Source organism: Emydura macquarii, unplaced genomic scaffold, assembly GCF_026122565.2.
Source record: "Emydura macquarii macquarii isolate MOO-44397 ecotype Brisbane River unplaced genomic scaffold, CSIRO-AGI_Emac_v2 contig_2594, whole genome shotgun sequence".
Taxonomy (NCBI): Eukaryota; Metazoa; Chordata; order Testudines; family Chelidae; genus Emydura; species Emydura macquarii.
Window position 1 is genome coordinate 193,354 of NW_027132731.1, and position 17,974 is coordinate 211,327.

At 58.4% G+C, this 17,974-nt stretch overlaps 1 protein-coding gene across 1 annotated transcript; it reads left to right on the forward strand.

Moving 5' to 3' along the window:
* The first annotated feature begins 8,149 nt into the window (after positions 1 to 8,149).
* On the forward strand, positions 8,150 to 11,775 carry ZNF574 (zinc finger protein 574). Its single transcript, XM_067563766.1, has 2 exons — positions 8,150 to 8,823; positions 9,051 to 11,775. Exon 2 carries the CDS (start codon positions 9,081 to 9,083, stop codon positions 11,646 to 11,648), a length of 2,568 nt encoding a protein of 855 aa, XP_067419867.1. The 5' UTR covers positions 8,150 to 8,823; positions 9,051 to 9,080; the 3' UTR covers positions 11,649 to 11,775.
* Positions 11,776 to 17,974: the final 6,199 nt, after the last annotated feature.

A 17,974-nucleotide genomic window follows, 5' to 3' on the forward strand; every position in this document is an offset into this window, starting at 1 on the left:
TTTTTATTTTAGTTGGATGAATTTTTGTGTGTGATTTTTTTGTTTTGTTTTTTCAACGCCTGCGAACCAAAGTCTTGCTCCTTTCAGAGAAGGAAGTCAGCCATGAGAAAATGCCATCCGGCAACTAAGGAACAGAACGGAAAAGTTACAAACAAACAAACAAACATTGAAAACAAAGAAACCTTTCTTTAAAGGGAAAAAAAAAGAATCTTGACCTCATTTTAGCTCCTGCTTTTAGCTGTGTTCATAGAGTTCAGGTGGGTTGAGATAACATGAAATGAATATACTGTGAAACTTTGCTTTACAAAGAAACTAACCAAAACACCTAGTTTTAAACACAAAAAATACCAAAAAACCCCAACAACCAAACAAAAAACCAGACTTGAAAGCGATGGTTTTTCACCCCGTCAGTGTGTCGGGGAAGAGAGCCAGCCAGAGGATTTGCAGTTCTCATCTCGATGGGAGGGAGGGAGGAACAAGCATCTGGGCTGGCGGGTCTCTCTTGGACGTGCTGCCTGAACAACTTTTCTAGGTGGAATGTAACTGGTTTAGTGAACTCTCTTCTTCTTTCTTTCTGGAGTATTTTTGGTTTCGGGACGGGGGGGGCGAGGGAGGGGGAACTCTTCCTTTTTTTATAGAGAGAGAGAAATTCTATGTTCTGCTTTATCGCTTCTTACTGTATATATAAAAAAAGACAAAACAAAAAAAAAAACAAAAAAACAAACAAAAAAAAACCCAAACGCAAAAAGTTTGAGATGACATAAAAAAAAAAAAAACCAAAAATAAAAAAAACCCCAAAAATTGTTTTAAAAAAAAAAGGTTCTAGACCAAAAATGACCCTATCTCCACAAGTGGCCAGGGCGGTGGGTGATTGGCATTGGTGGGGGACAGCCCCACGGCCTAAAGGGGAAGAGAAGTGAAAGAGGCGCCCAGCTCTGGCTGTTGCCAGAGGACTGGGGGGGCCCGGGGGATTTGTACGGTGTCTGTGAGTCTGCCATGGCTAACACATGGGTATCTTCTCCACCGGGGCTGCATTTCATAGGGGGTCTGGTGGGTTAGAGCAGGGGGGCTGCGAGCCAGGATGCCTGGGTTCTCTCCCTGGCTCTGCCACTGTCTCCCTGCGAGATGAAGGTTCCCGTCAATTCCATAAGGGAACCTCAGGTGGCAGGTGCCAGAGTTTGTGTATATGTGAGGGAGTTATGAATCCCTATGAAATGCAGCTGTGCCCCCCCCCAGTCCCCAGCCAGCCCCCCAGCGCCCACCCCAGAGGGGGGTTGCGAATAAGTATCCAAACAAGCTTTAAACTACAGCTGTGAAACCAAATATTGACGTACGCATCTCCGTGCTGGCGCCCCAGGCAGGGCTGGGGGCATGGTGGGAGGGGCTGAGCTGGGCATCCCCTCCCCCCACGGTGCCATGAACCCACCACGAGGCTCTCTGGAGATAGCCCGCCATATACCTCATATACTTTAAAGAGAAACCAAATAGAATTGCTTTATTAGGGTGCGTGCTGGACAGGTGAGGGGAGCGGCAACCTCTCCCATCGTCTCGCTGAGCCCCCATGAGCGACCTCCATTTCCTTTCCTTCGTGGGTTTTCCTTTTCATTTTGGGGGGCGGTGCGGGCCCAGGGCTGGAGGAATCTTCATCGGGGGGTGAGAGGAGGTTGTCCCTTCTGGTCTTGGCACCACAAGGGCACCAGTCCATCTCCCTGCCTAGACAGCTCCTCCCCAGACTCAGCCGCATGTCAGGTTGGGAATCCCAAATAACAGCCCAGGGTGATGGCGCTGGGTTGGGGGAAGTGTCTGCTGTTGTTCTGTGAGGCAGGGAATGCCAGTTTTGGATGTGATGGAGAGGGCAGTGCCACCATCTGAATCCTCCCCGCCCACCTCGCCGCTGCCCTGTCACGGTTACTGACCCAGGAGGGGTGGAAAATCGCGATAACTTTGCCAAAGGTAGTCAGTTCCTAGTGTTTAATTATATGTTTTAAGTTTTAATCTTCCAGGGTCTGATCCTGTCTTGTTAATTTATTTGTAACTGTGGGACTTAGAAGTGACTTGAAAAATTAATAATAACGATGTAACAGATATTCTGAGTGACTTTTTTATATTCTGTCTGTGGGTTTTTTGTTTTCCCTGTCGTCATTTTTTTAAAAAAAAAGTTTTTAATTAAAAAAATAATCTTGCAACCAAAGACGAGTTGAAGGGGATCAGGAATCTGTTGGTAGGTGTGGGGGGGATGAAGGGAGACGGCCTCTGTAGTGCCAAAAAACCCCTTCAGAAACACAGCCTTTCCCTTTCCCCCTCAATCTCTCTTGCTTTTTCACTCTTACCTTTTCCGTGTGGAAAATTTTGGCCCCCCTTCAATTCTCATGCTAGAACTGGGCCAGTAGAGCCATAATGGACTTTGACTCACTCAGTGTTTGGTGACCCATGATGTCTCCTATGTTGAGGAATTCTAGTTGCTCTGTGGTGTTCCATGTCCCAGGCTTCCAGCATGAACTACCACACATGCTGGATGTTCTAGGTGACTCTTGATGTTCTTGGTCACTCTTGATTCTCCAAGCAACTCTGGAATCACCAGGTCATGCTAGCTGTTCGGGGCCATGCACTGGATGTTTTAGGTGACTATTGGTGTTCCAAATTACTCATAAGTTTTCTGTGTTTTACTGGAGACTCTAGGTCATTCCAGCTGTTCTGGGTCATGTTGGGCATTGTAGGTGACTCTTGATCTGCCAGGTGGGACCTGAGTTCTTCAAGCAGAACTGCAGGGTATATGTCACTCCAGTTGTTCCAAGTCATTCTGGGAGTTCTAGGTGACACTTGAGTCTTTAAGTAGCTCTAAGATATCCAGCGGTTCTTGGCTATGTGCTGCAAGTTCTAGGTGATGCTTGGTGTTCTAGATCACTCTAGATTTGCTAAGCAGTTCCAAGCTCTTCAGGTCAAGTTTGGCATTGTGTCTCAATTTGGGCATTCTAGGTGACTCATTATCCTAGGTTATGCTTGAGTCTCCAAGTACCAACAGAATATTTGAGTCACATCAAATGTTCCAAGAAATGCTGGATGGTTCTAGGTGACTCTTGCCATTCCAGGTTGCCAGTCAGATAATACCGAGGCCTTGGAGTCTTCCAGTTGCTCCAAGTTCTCCTGGCTGTAGGTAACCAAAAATTCTCCTAGCTGGCTTAGCTCTCCTGGCCTGCTGTGGGGGTTATTCTATCTTTAGTTCTCATCGCTGCAAACTGCGCTCTTCAGTTCACCCTGGATATGGGGCTGGACCTGAGAGGTGGTTGTCCGAGGGGCTTGTGTCAGAAGAGGGTGCTGGAGAAAATGGCTTGTGTGGATGTGACAGCCACTGCCAGTGTTTGTTGTGTGTGGAGAAAAGGGGTTCCTTGGTGGGGGGCGAAGGTGTCTCTCGGCAACATCATTGCGAACCAGGTGGGGGGGGGGGAAGAGCAAAGCAGAGGTGGTAGGGTGGGACGTCCTCTTTGGCACAGGAATTGAGATATCTTTGCATGATACGGCTTCCTGTTCCGCAGTGGCAAGGATGTTCCATTCACAGTAGCGGAGAACACTGACAGCAGGGTGGAACTTCCTTTTCCATACAGGGTAGCGCTTCTTTGCATCAGGGCAGGACTTCCTGTTATTCACAGGGCGGGACTTCCTCTTTGTATCAAGGAGTACCTTCCTGTTCTCTGCAGGGTGGGACTTCCTCTTTGTGTTTGGGCGGGACATCTTATCCCCACCAAGATAGCACTTCCTCTTGTTGTTCTCTGCAGAGTGGGAGGGGACTTCCTTTTTCACATCAGGGGCAGAAGAGATACCAAAGTCTTATACCATATCAGCCTCATGGATGTTGGAGGGAGTGTGTTCCCCCCCCCCATCCTTCCCCTATCGGTGCATAGTGTGTGTGTGTGTCGGGGGGAGCTTTTCTGTCCGGCAGGGGGTTCTGACCCCACAAGATGCAGATTCCTTTTAATTCAGGTTTTTTGGGGGGGCACTTGCTGCCCAACCCACCGCAATTGATGGCAATTTAAAAAGTCCCTGAGAAATAATCTCCCCCATATACTCCTAGCTTTTTTTTTTTTTTTTTTTTTTAAACACATGTTGGGGCGCTGCTGGCCTCCACCGGTGCTCTAAGGGCGGCTTGATGAGGACTCCATCCCATTGAGGACTTGGGTCTCTCCCCCTTCAAGCGCAATGTCCCTACTTAGCCTCACTCACACAAAAGTGAGTCCTGTTCAGGTCGAGTGTTTTGTCAGTTTGGGGGCTGGACATGGGCCAGAGACAGAGAGAGATACCAAGGATTAGTCCTCACACACACAGATTGCACCGGTTTAGCTACAACCAAGGAGATTCAAACCAAATTAGGGTTTGTCTACATGGGGAGACCCAGGAAAATGAATCTGAATTAACAAAAGATGTGAATGTAAAATGGATTAACGAAAGTGGATTAATTTTGGAAGTCAATTAAACTAATCCAAATTAAGACCACTTATATTTGGAATGAGAACATCCGCATAAGGACTTTAATGGACTTCAACTAATCCCCTTTAAAAATTAATTCAGATTAATATCATGTCCCCATGTAAACAAATCCTCTTAGATCAATTTACAGCTCAATTTATCTTAATCCAGAAATTCTGATGTAAAGTGGATTTAAACCCATTGCTGTGCGTCCACTCCAGACAGGCCCAGCTCAAACCAGATTGCGTTCTAACCCATTTTAAACAACCTGCACCTGTCGAAAGGTGTGTCTGTACCGGGGAGCTAATCTGGAATAAAGTAGGTGAATGTAATGTGCTGGCATTATTCCAGATTAACTCCATGTTTAGAGACTTGGATATGTTTACCTCTTTCCAGGATCAGCTCCATCCCCTTTGGAAGTGGATTACACTAAACCTGGAAAAAGACATACTTTTTCTGGAACACAGCATTTGCATGGGAAGCTGCTAATGGGTCCGATTCCCCATGTAGACAAGTCCAACCCTGGCTGGCTTCCGAAACAGATTGCGTGTAACTGGAGAAGCAAAAAAAAGCTTCTGTGTGTGTGGGTGCAGAAAAGTTAATGTGGAAAACAGTAAAGTAGTAGTGAAAAAAGTCCCCCCTGTGGATAAGGCCTTGGACTTGGTTTGGTATGGAATTCACCTGGCTTGGTAATAAAGCCACCCAGTCTGGTACTGAATTCACCCAGTTTGGTATTGAATTCACCCAAGCTGGTACTGAATTCACCCAACTTGGTACTGAATTCTCCTGGTCTGGTACTGATTTAAGATTAACCAATTTCAGGCAGGTTTAACTCCACATGAGTGCTGTATTCACTCATTTTCCTAGATCGCTTTAGAACCCCCCTACTTTGTTAAATGAGTGTGATTCCCATACACCAGGTTTTGCATTTTAATTGGCTTTCTGAGAACAATCAAAGCCATCCAGTTTATATGGATTTAGCTTGTCTACATCAGGGAAAATTAGTCCGAGTTAACTAAAGGTGTGAATTTGAAGTGTATTATTTAAACCACACTAAATCCCTGTGTGGAGGCTGCTGTTCAGAATTAAAGTGGTCTTAATTCAGTTGTGTTGCATTCACTCTGGAAATGCCAACATGAGTTTCTAAATCAATGTACTTTACTTGGAGCAGCTCCCTTGCTGGGAACGGATTGACCCTGGATTTGCTCTTTAGTTGACCTAGCACGAGGGTTGCGAAGGCTTAGATGCTGAAGAGATTTAGGTGCTTTTGAAAATAGTGTTTCAATTCCTAAGAGACTTGGGCATTTTTGAAAATAGCTAAATCCTAAGGGATTTAGGTGCTTTTGAAAATGTCAAGTAGTGAGAGCAGCTTGTGGCACAGAGACCGCTGTGCTGGGAATGAGGTTTTCAGATCTTGGTGCAGATTTAACCCCTTACCTCCCATGAGACCTTCGGCTCAGCTTTGACTAAAGAAAAAAAATCGAAGTCCTTCTAAATCCAGCTTGAACCCAAAGGTTAGCTGCGCTCAGACAACACCCACTGGGGGAACTGGAGTAAATAAATAGGAATTGCTTTGTTAGGGTAGACGTCAGGAGAATAAACTACAAAGATGTAAAAAACCAAAGATGTTCCATTCACCACACGCAACCCTGCTACCTTTTTATAAGAGACAAGGAAATAATAATAGTGAAAATGCATAAAAATGACAAAAATGCTTAAAAAAAAAAAATCTTAAAAAATCCCCCCCCCCCCCAGAATTCAATGGCTGTGCAGAGGCGGACCTCACTGAAATCCAAAGTGCGAGGATGGTGACGATTAAACAAATGTATATTTTTAGCTATTTGAGGAATTTTAGCTTCTCTTCTTCTCGTCGCGGGTGAGTGGGGGTGAGGGCTGAGCGTGTGAGTGAGTGACGTGTAGCTCTGTGGTTCTGTCTGTCTGTCTCTCGCCCCCCCAACTTTTCTGGCTTGTGTTGGGGTGGGAAGCGGGGATGTGGGGCTCCCCCATGCCCTCCTTCCTCTGTCACCTTCCCCATCTTCTCTGGGAGCCAGGGCCCCCTCTTCCAGCTTCCCCTGTCCTCCCCTTCCCTTGTGGCCCCTCTCCCCACTCAGCTGTCTCACAAGTCCAATTCTGTCTGCCCTGCCCCCTTCTCTTCCTCCCCGCACTCTCCCTTGCTCCGCCCCCTGTGTTCTTTCCCCGCCCCCTGCCCGCCTCTTTGCTCTTACTCCTCCCCTCTGCTCTCCAAGCCCTGGCTGCCTCACAGTCTCACCTTCTTTGCCAGACCCCGTCCAAGGGTCAGTCCCTGCCCCATTGGCCCTTTGCCCCCTTCACATCCCTCCTTGGTCCTGTGCACTGCTGCTCCCCCCCCCCCCCCCGAGAATAGGGCTCCCCCCTGCCCAGGGCCTGAGGTCAGGAACCCATGGTCCCTGATTGGCATGGGCAAAGGGGCTGAGAACCAGGACTCTTGGGTTCTCTCCCAGCTCTGTGTGGTGGGAGGTTCTGCCTCTGCCATGGGGTTGTGCTTTGGGTTCCCTCTGGGGTGAATGTGAAGCAGTTGTGTGGCTCTCAGGGGGGTGAGTTTGGATTCTCCCCCCATACACCCCCCACCCTGCTGCATGGGGGAGGGCCTGGGGTGCTTGGGACAGAGGCTATGTCATGGTGTCCCCTGCTGAGTTCCTGGGGAGATGATGACCCTGAAGTTCTCCCCCACCACCCTATTGCTCCCTTCCCCCCATTTCCACCAACATTTCTGTCCTGTCCATCCCACCCCGCAACTCCCCCCAGCCCCAGGATGTCCCATCCCTCCCCTCTCCCCATGGCTCCCCACTTTTCCTTTGCCCCACCCACCTTCTTGGTCTCCCCCTTCCCTGCAGATCTCCTCTGCTCATTCTCTCCCTGGCTCCTGCCTGCCCAGCACCCAGTTCCCCTCTTATGCTCTTCCCCACAACCCTGCTCCCCCATTTCCCCTCCCCAGTGTCCCTCCCTTCCCGGGGTAGCGGGGGCTGTTTGATTCACTCTCCCGGCTCGTTTGTTGTTCGTGGTTTTTTTGCTTCTTTTAATGACATTTTTGTAACAGAGTGTGTTGCCCACGGAGAAATAAAGAAATGTACAGAGCCCGGCTGCTGTCCGCCTGTCTGTCTGCGCCTGCCCCTGGAAAGTATAGCTCTTTACAGAGCCCGGGTTGCTAGCCTGACTGCAGTCAGCCCCCCTTCAATGAGGCACTGTTTGTCTGGCTGCACCCCAGGCCGTGCCCCCTGAGTGCAGGTGTCTGGCTGCACCTCCAGGCCATGCCATGAGCGCAGGTGTCTGGCTGTACCTACAGGCCACGCCCCCTGAGTGCAGGTGTCTGGCTGCACCTCCAGGCCATGCCCTGAGCGCAGGTGTCTGGCTGTACCTACAGGCCACGCCCCCTGAGTGCAGGTGTCTGCTGTACTACAGGCCACGCCCCTTGAGTACAGGCGTCTGGCTGCACCTACAGGCCACGCCCCCTGAGTGCAGGTGTCTGGCTGTACCCCAGGCCACGCCCCTTGAGTACAGGCATCTGGCTTCACCCCAGGCCACGCCCTGAGTGAAAGTGTCTGGCTGTACCCCAGGCCACGCCTCCTGAGTACAGGTGTCTGGCTGCATCTCAGGCCACGCCCCCTGAGTATAGGTGTCTGGCTGCACCCCAGGCCACGCCCCCTGCGTGCAGGTGTCTGGCTGCACCCCAGGCCACGCCCCCTACATGTATCTGGGCGGGGCCGTCCCCCGGGGTTACTGGGGGCGGGGGCAGGGATTGAGCTGGTCCCCAGGAGCCACGCCCACTGCCGGGGGGGGGCCGCTCCCTCGTGCCCCAGACCAGAGCGATGCAGCGGCGGGGCGCACCGGGAGCAGCCCGGGGCGGGGCTAAAGGGCTTCACATCACGCCAGCCCCCTCCCCAGCCGGGAGAGAACCCAGGAGTCCGGGCTCCCGGCGGGCTGGAGACCCTAGCGCGAGCGCAGTCGGGCCCTGCCCTGGCGGCAGAGGGGAAGGAGGGGGTGCGGTGCATTGCTGTATCTTCCACCCCCTCTGTCCTCCCCCCACTGGTTTGATCCAATCCCCCTCTAGCCGCCTGACATTGGTTTGGCCCAACGGGCTCCCTGTCTCCCTTGCAGCGGACACGGCGGAGGCAGCCTCGCTTTGACTCGGGCTCGACGTCAGTGTGAAGCCTCCCTATGCGGGTCCCCGCGCGAGGGGGCGTGTCCTGAGGGCCGGGCGCGTTGATTGGCCGGCCGCTCAGTAACGCGCCTCACGATTGGCCAGGAGCTCTGGGCCAATGGACGGGCGGCTTGTTCAGACGGGTCTGACACAGGGAGAGACGAGAGCGAGCCTGGCAGGTGGAGGTGAGACGGGGGCGGGGGGCAGGCCCCGGGGAGGGGGGTTTCGGGGCCCCGTCGTGCTCTGTTCCCGGGATCCCTCGGCCCCCCGGGGGGGGCACCGCCCAGGGCTGTGAGGGCCCCCGCCTGGGGGCGGGGCGCGCGGGTCACGGGGGGGGGCGCGCTTCCGCCCCTCCCCCCGCGGTCCCCCCGAGCTGCCCCCGCCCCGAGTGACCCCGTCTGTCCCCCGGCAGGTGAGACCCGGCCCCGGGCCCGGCCCGGCCATGGCGGAGCCGGAGGAGACGCTGCTGTACGTGGAGCACCGCTACGTCTGCTCGGAGTGCAGCCAGTTGTACGGCTCCCTGGAGGAGGCGCTGCTGCACCAGCAGAGCCACCTGGGCCAGGAGCCGCAGTACGAGGTGGTGGGGCTGGCGGGCGAGGCCGAGGCCGGCCTGTACCAGGCGCTGGCGGTGCAGGAGAGCAGCCAGTACCAGTGCCTGGAGTGCGGGCAGCTGCTGCTCTCGCCGGGGGAGCTGCTGGAGCACCAGGAGATGCACCTCAAGCGGCTGAGCCAGGAGCCGGAGGCGCCCGCCAAGCTGCCGGCCTCCAGCCAGATCCACTACGAGTGCGTGGAGTGCAAGGCGCTGTTCCTCAGCCAGGAGGTGTGGCTGGCTCACCGGCAGGCCCACCGCACCCCCCCGGAGCCCCCTGCCCCCGAGGCGGCCCCCGCCGGCCAGAGCCAGGCGCTGGTAGACTTGGAGCACTCCTACCGCAAGCCGGAGGAGGCGGTGGGTGTGACAGCACTGGGCGGGGACGGCTGCGCAGTGCAGCTGCTGCTCTATGAGTGTGGCGAGTGCTTGCAGCTTTTCCAGACGCCCACAGACTTCCTGGAGCACCAGGCCACCCACCTGGGCGCCCCACCTGCCGGGGAGCCGGCTGAGCCGCCCACGCTCCCGACAGAGCCCCAGCAGCCGCCGGTGCCAGTGGGCGTGCTGAACGGAGCAGCGCCTGCCCCCTCCGAGCCCAGCATCACGGCCAGCGACCACAGCTACGAGCTGAAGAACGGGCCCGAGGAGGCGGCGGTGGCACCACGCCGGCTCAAGCGGAGCGCCCAGGAGCCGTGGTGTGCTGAGTGCCAGCAGCCCTTCCCCTCGGCACACCAGCTGCAGCTGCACCTGCGCTGCCACCGCCAGGGGGCCTTCCAGTGCCCGCTCTGCAGCAAGGTGCTGCCCACCCCGCTGGCCCTTCGGCAGCACCGCAGCAAGCACAGCGGTGAGTCGCGCTACCTGTGCGTGGATTGCGGCCTGGCCTTCGACACGGAGGCCGTGCTGCTGGCCCACCGGCGTGGCCACTCCTCCAACCCCCTGCACCGCTGCACCTGCGGTAAGGCCTTCCTCAATATGACCAAGTTCCTCTACCACCGCCGCTCCCACGGTCCCCTGCCACCCGCCCCGCCAGAGCCGCCCCTGCCTGCCCCGCAGGAGCCGCCGCCCGCTGAGCTGGCGCCCAAGAAGCCAGACGATGTGGTGCCCCTGGCCATCATCTACTCGGTGGAGAACGCGGAGGCCCATGGGCCCAGCTTCCGCTGCCTGATGTGCAGTAAAGTCTTCTCCAAGCACCTGCAGCTGGTGCGGCACCAGCGCTTCGTGCACAAGCTGGAGCGGCGCCACAAGTGCCAGACCTGCGGCAAGATGTTCAAGAAGAAGTCGCACGTCCGCAACCACCTGCTGACCCACACGGGCGAGCGCCCCTTCCACTGCAAGGAGTGCGGCAAGAGCTTCAACTCCCAGGCCAACCTGCTGCGCCACCGCCTGACCCACACGGGCGAGCGCCCCTACCGCTGCGAGATCTGCCAGAAGGCCTTCACCCAGTCCTCGACGCTGCAGCAGCACCTCTTTGTGCACAGCCGCCACTACCCCTACAAGTGCCAGGAGTGCGGCATCAACTTCCACAGGCCCTACCGCCTGCTCATGCACCGCTACCACCACACCGGCGAGTACCCCTACAAGTGCCAGCAGTGCGGCCGTTCCTTCCTGCTCCGGCGCCTGCTGGACGTCCACCAGCTGAGCCATGCCGGGCGGGAGCCCCAGGTCTGCGCCGGCTGCGGTGCTGCCTTCGTCACGGCCCTGCAGCTCCGCGAGCACAAGTGTGGCAAGGTGAGCCGCCGTTTCGAGTGCCCCACCTGCGGCAAGAAGGTCAGCTCAGCTGCCCGGCTCCGTGCCCACGAGCTGGTCCACGATGGGGGCGCTGCAGCTGCCCCACAGGAAGTGGAGGGCCCTGCCCCCCCCCCCCCGCCCCCCCCACCCCGCCGCGCTGCCTGCCCCAAGAGCTTCGAGTGTGCTGATTGCAAGAAGCTCTTCAGCACGGAGACCTCGCTGCAGGTTCACCGGCGCATCCACACGGGAGAGCGGCCCTACCCCTGCCCGGACTGCGGGAAGGCCTTCCGGCAATCCACCCACCTTAAGGACCACCGGCGGCTGCACACCGGCGAGAAGCCCTTTAAGTGCGAGGAGTGTGGTAAGGCCTTCACCATCGCTGTGCGGCTGGCTGAGCACCGGCGCATCCACACCGGCGAGCGCCCCTACCACTGTGCCGACTGCGGCAAGGCCTACCGCTCCTTCTCCAATCTCTGGAAGCACCGCAAGCTGCACCAGCAGCAGCGCCTGCAGAACGAGCAGGAGGCCCTGGCTGAAGCTGCTGCCGCTGCTGCCGTGGCCGCCTCCACTGCCGGCCCGGATTACGGCAACACCCTGACCATCATGGAGACCATCGAGATCTACCCCGCCGCATCCGCTGAGCCGGAGGGCACCCCGGGCATCCGCCTGGAGAACATCCAGCTCGGGGGGGTCTGAGCCGGAACGAGGCGCCACGGCGTGTGCCACAGCTCTTGGCTGCTGGCCACAGGCCTAGCACCACACAACTTCTGTTCTGGCCTCGGCTGGGTGACTCTTAGCACCAGCTGCTTCTCCTCCGCCCCCTCCAGGCCACGGCCCAGTGCCATGGGGCTCCTCCTGGTCACGGCTCTGCCCCCTCTGGCTCCCTCTTGTGGCTACCTTCCCCATCATAAAGGGCATGTGGGCTTGCTTCTCAGGCGGCCCCGGTGGCTGTGTCATAAACCTTCCCCTGCAGTGCCCCCAGGGAGGCCGGCCCCATTCCCTGCTGCCACCACGTAGCAGCCACATTCCCCTCTCCCCCCAGTAGCTGAGCTTGGACTGTAAGTAGCTCATTTTTTCTATTGAGTCCCCCTGGCCTTCCCCCCACACACACACTTAAATAACAGCTCCCCCCCACTTTTGCTAACTGGATCCCTCGGGGACGGGGGAGCGTTTTGCTATTACATGTTACAATTAAAAAAGAAATAATCAGCTTGGAGTGAATTTTTTTGGCAGGAGGGGGGAATCGAAAACAACCTATGTTACTGAAGGGGGGGCCTGGAGCCAGGCTGGTGGTAGGCGGATGGGGGTGGGCTGGGGGGCTGGAGCAGGAGGTGAGGGGAGCCTGGGGCATATGGGGGGGCATTATGGGTTGGGGGCTCTGTGGGGTGGTTAGAGGATGGGGTGTCTTGGTGTGGGGGGGTGAAGCTGTTGGGGTGCACAGGGGCAGGGTCGACTGGGTTCCCAGGAGGCAGGGTCCATTAGGAAGATCCTCTCCTGGGGTGCAGCTGTGTGGAGGGACAGGAGAAAGGTGGGGGGATCTCTTCATGGGGGGAGGTTAGGGCTGCACTGGGTCTGTGGGGGAGGCAGGACCTTTCCCTGGCTCAGGTGCACCATGTGTAACTTTGGGGGGAAATTCCCCCCACTTCAGCCTCTGGGAGCTTGTCTCCCTGTCCCCTTGCTGCCATTCCCTCTGTGGCCACCAGGTGGGGCTTTTTGACCCCTGCTCTGGGTGGGGGCAAGAGGAGTGAGTGGGGGGGCAGGAGTTTGTTCCCTACCTGTTCTTCTCCCCCCGCACACCTGTGCTGTGTCCCTCCACCTTTCCCTACCTGGCTGCCCCCTTCTCTGCACCTGGACAGGAGTGGGGGGGGGAGTGTCTTGGCAGGCATGCTGCCAGCGCAGGGGGCCCTGGACTAGGGGGACAGAGGGGTCTTGTGCTTTGGTCCTGGGCTCCTTCCCAGCTCCTTGGAGCAGTCCCATGGGTCTGGGCCAGTGGGGGGGGCTCCTGCCCCTACAGTGCTGCCCATGCTGCTCTGTCTGTGATACAACCGCCACTGCCATGCACGGACACAGGGCCCCCCAACAAACAACAGCCGCTGCCTAGCTGTCATTAATCTTGCACATTGACACAACCTGCAGTGACACAACGTCTGCCACTCGGCTGTCACGAACCATCACACACTAGTGCAACCTACTGTGACGCAACACCCGCTGCCCGGCTGTCACCATGTCTCACACAACCCTCAGTGACACAGCCGCTGCCCAGCTGTCATTAACCATCTCGCACACCCGTGAAATCTACTGTGACGCAACACCCAGCCCCTGGCTGTCACAAATGCTCACTAGCCATCTCGCAGCCTGACACAACCCACGGTGATGCAGCACCCGGATGCTCTGTTATCCACTGACACATCACACCTCAGCGAACACTCAACACCCACAGCCCGGCTGTCAGGAACCATCTCACACAGCAACACAACCTACTGTGAGGCAACACCTGCCGCCCGGCTGTCACAGATGCTCACTACCATCTCAGCCACTGACACAACCCGTGGTGATGCCCCCAGAGCACAACGTGGTAACACCTGGCCTGCTGCCCCCGGGCCTGCCCACAGGCGCCTGGCAAGGGGAGAGCCCGGGACTGTCTGGACCCAGCGTCACCTGCGGGCTGGGGGGAATTTGCTCCCTGGTCTCTCCGCACCCATGTGGGGCACAGAACTGGGAAGTCGAGGCCTTGTCAGGGTGCAGCCCAAGTCCCGTTCAGATGGGGGCAGAGGTGTGGGTCGGGCGTGGGGGAGGGAGGGACTCACAAGTGCAGTTGCTTGCCAAGGGGGTGCAGGGAATGCCCCATTGCGGGCATGGGGTGAGCGGTGCAGGGCCATGTCCCGGTGAGCCATGGTAATTCCTCTCTCCTGACCCTGCCCGGCCCCCCGCCCACTGCCCGGCTCCGTCTGCACCCTCTGCCCCCTGGCACAGCGCTCCTGGCACCACCAGCAGAGAGTTGCACACTCAGCCACTGTGCTGCAGTCAGCCATCTGCACGCTCAGCCATCTGCTGCAGCCGCACGCTCACCTGCACGCCCAGCATGCTCTTACACACTTACCTGTATCCCCACCTCAGCAGTGCACTGAGAGCTGCACCTGTGCTAGTGCGATGCACACCTACACGTGCACACTCCTGGCCTGCTGCACATGTGATGCACACACAGGCTAGTGTAACACGCTCTCTCCCAGCCTGCTGCACATGTGCTAGTGCAATATGCACACCACCAGCCCGCTGCACACACGCTAGTGTAACACACAGGCCCTGGCCTACTGCTCACGCTAGTGTAACACGCTACACCCCCGGGCCTGCTGCACGTGTGCCAGTGTAACGTGAACCCCGTGGTGCACACGCACTATTAACCATGCACAACGCAGCCTAGCCCTCTGCATGTGTGTGCCATGTCTGCACGTTCTCTTGCACACCCTGGGGATGTGCACAATTTGCAGGAGACTCCTAAGCCAATGGGTCATTAGCAGGGGTACCTTGGTATAGGGACACCCCCCAGCCCATTCTTCTAGCTGAGGGGCAGAGCTTGGCTGGCCGGGGGCGGCTGTGTCTGAGCTGGAGCAGAGACATTTGCTCCATTGGCTGCTGGATGGGGGAGGGGCTCCCCCTCTTGCCCCTTAATAGGGAAATTTCCCAGGGGAACCACTCCTTCCCCCGGACACGGGCCAGGGCAGCCAGGCTAAAAGGCCCCCAGGGGAGAGGTGTGCGCCCACGCCCTGACACGCCCAGGCAGAGGGTCTAATGAGGGCAGAACCATTTTTTTTTTGGTGCTTAGTAAATTCACCAGAAAATGCATTTTTCAGGGCAGCGAAACTGCCCCTTTGGGTGGATTTTGGTGCACGGCAGCACCTGGAGAAAAGCTTGATCCCCCCTCCCCCCCCAAAAAACCCCTTCGTTTGAAAGGTTTTGTTGACCCAAATGGAATCTTGCCTTGGGGTTTTTTGGGGGGCAAAATCCCTGAAGAAATCAGTTTCAGTTCAAAGCAAACCATTCTTTTGCCAGTATTTTAGGTTTGGCCACTGAACCGAAAACTCGGTCAGTCACTGGGCTCCCGTTCCCAGGCCGGCCCGGCCCCTGGAAACATCTAGGCTGAGCGGCCCCCGGGTCATTCGCAGAGCAGATCTCCGAGGAAGGGCCGGGCTGGATTTAAACAGTGGCGGGGACGGAGGATCTGCCGCGACCCTGGGAAATGGCACCAAGGGCTCAAAATCCTTCCCCCCCCCCAGGCAACGTTTCCACCTTATTCCTGTCTGAATGTGTACAGCTCCGCTCCCAGCCGTGGGTCGTGTTCGACCCGGTGTTGCTGGAGCGAAGAGCCCCCAATCCGGGGCACCGAGGACGGGGTTCGAGTCACCCCGACCCTTCCTGGGCCCCTGGACAGCAGGAGCTCCTGGTTCCCCCCGCCCACAGCATCCGCGGGGCTCTTCTCCAACCCCCCCACCCAGCACATCACCAGCCTGCTGGGATTGCGGCCCAGAACTGGGTGAATCCCCGCCCTGCCCTTCCTCGAGGCCCCCCCATTTGTACAGCCCAGGACGGTGTTACCCCACTGGGGGCTCGTCTGCCTCAGCCTCAGAGTCAGGGGGTGAACCTGACATCCAGGCCCAATCCCACCCTGGATACTTCCTTCCTGGCCCCCCACTTCCTATTGGGCTCCAGGAGGCAGGGCTCCCCTTGCTTCTTGTCCCAGACTGCTCTGTGGGATGGCTAAAAACCAGCCCCTGCCCCACCCCAGAGGGGCTGCATCTCAGCGCTGGGCGCGGGGGTGATGAAATGGAGAAATTCTTATTGGTTTCTCTGAACACAGTGCGTGTGCCTCAGTTTCCCCACATGTTACTCGTCTGTGTCGGTGCTGGGACCCGGGTGTGTGATCACTGCAGAGGCCACTAGAGGGCGGATGGGCCTTCCCCGGCCACACGTCCACAGACAATGGCCAGGACCCTCTGCCCTGGGTCAACCAGCTGTGACAGGCTGTAACAGGTCCCGGCAGGTGAAAGGAGAGGTGGCCAGTGGCCATCCTGCCTGGGAAAGAGACAAAGGATGGGGGATGGGCAAGGGGGCGGGTCTGGGGGCTGCTGGCTGGAAAGGCCAGTCCCTGGTGGGGGCTGGGGGGTTGCGTGGGGCAGAGCCCAAGAATGGGGGCTTTGAGGTGCCCCAGTTGGTCGCTGCTGTAACTTTTGATTCCCTGCTAACAAAGTCTCCCCCCGCCGCGATCCTGAGAGCTAATAAACCCCCCGACTCCCCCGGGGGCTGGGAATCGCCTCTGCCTGCAGACGGGTGCCTGGCCCTTTGGGGCATGTAGGGCTCCCCAGGTCCCATCCAGGGGGTGTCGCAGGGGGAGCTCAGGCGGAGCCGGGGGCCGAACACACTGAGGGCAGAGCCAGGAGGCGGCTGCGCTGGTGTGGGGAGATGTGTGTGTGTGGGGGGGTGCTCCAAGCACTAGAGTCCAGATTGGCTGAGCCCGGAGTGGTTCCAGACACCGTCCCTGTGGGACTCTGTGACAGAGGCATCCCCATATAATCAACCCCCAGGCGCCACCCCAGAGGTAGCTGCATCCTCGTGGTTTATGCTCCACTTCTATTGCTCATTTGTCAAAGGGCTGCCGGGTGCAGGCCTGGCTGAGGCTGGGCAAGAGAGGAAGGTGGGTGTGGAGCCCCCTTGCCAGCCCTGGTGGTGCCCTGGACGGAATGGACCAGACTTCGCTCGCCTGCCACAGCTGGGATAGGACCCAGGCGTCCTGGCTCCCAGCCCCTCCCCCGAAGCCACTAGACCCCACTCCCTGTCCTGCTCCAGCAGGCCTTGGGGCACGTCTGCCCATCCCTGTCTGTCTGGGTGTCTCTGCTTTGTGTGCTGGAGACGCTTGACAGTCACTAATCCGGTTCTGAGTGTGAACAGAGCCCCCTGCTAGCTCAGTGTCTGGTACGTCCCGCAGCAGTGCCCTGCCCGCTTCCGGCGCTGCGAGCTTCCCACAGCAGTGCCCCCCAGCCTCCGGCGCTGCGAGCTTCCCACAGCAGTGCCCTCCCAGCCTCCGGCGCTGCGAGCTTCCCACAGCAGTGCCCCCCCAGCCTCCGGCGCTGCGAGCTTCCCCACAGCAGTGCCCTCAGATGACAGGCGATTGAAGGCATTTCTCACAATCCCCCCCCCCCCGCCGTCCAATCTGCAGCGGCTCCTGTTGAACCCACCGCCCGCCAAGGGCCTCAGCCCGGAGCTGCAAGGACCCTGCCCCTCCCCCGTCCTCCCTCCCGGACACACGCCGCCCTTCCCCCGCCTCCCTCCTTCCGCCCCCCCGCCGGGCCGGGTCGCTGCGGGGCCTCATCAGGATTCTGCTCGCGCCCGCCGGGCGCCGCAGTGAATCTCAATGACGAGCCCCCCCGAACCCCCCCCCCCCCGCCAGCAGCCGGCACCGGCCCCAGCGCCCCCTAGCGGCCCCCGACCTCCCTTTTCCCCTAGCGGCTCCCCAGCTGTCCCCCGCCCCCTCGCGGCCCCCCGGCCGCCGGCCCCAGCCCCCCCGACCCCCCAGTAGCCCCCGGCCTGCCCCTGCCCCTCGCAGAGCGGGGGGGGGGGCAGCGCGGAGGCAGCGAGTGCAGGGGAGTCGGCAGCTCGCGGGTGCAAAGGGCGGGGGGGTCTCTCCGCCCCCTCACCCCCCCGTAACGCCCCGCCCCCGACGGAGGGTCCGGCCGGCCCCGATACCCCCTTTTCTCCATCCCCGCCCCTCCCCCTCTCTCCGCCCCCCTCCATCTCCTCTCCCCGCCCCCTCTCTCCGCCCCCCCCCACCGCGGCCGCGATGCGCCGGCCTCGGATGATTGAGGGGGCCTGAAGCCCCCCCGACGCCCCCCGAATCCGCTGCGTCGCCCCCCCGGAGCAAGAAGAGGAAAATGGGGATTTGAACCCCTCCCCCTGCACCGGGAGATAAAGGAGGGGGCAGCGATCGGGGGGTCCCGGCCCCCAAAGGAAGGCGGGAGGGGGCTACCGGG

Coding starts and splice junctions, on each gene's coding strand:
- ZNF574 (XM_067563766.1), top strand. CDS start 9,081: ATGGCGGAGCCGGAGGAGACGCTGCTGTACGTGGAGCACCGCTACGTC.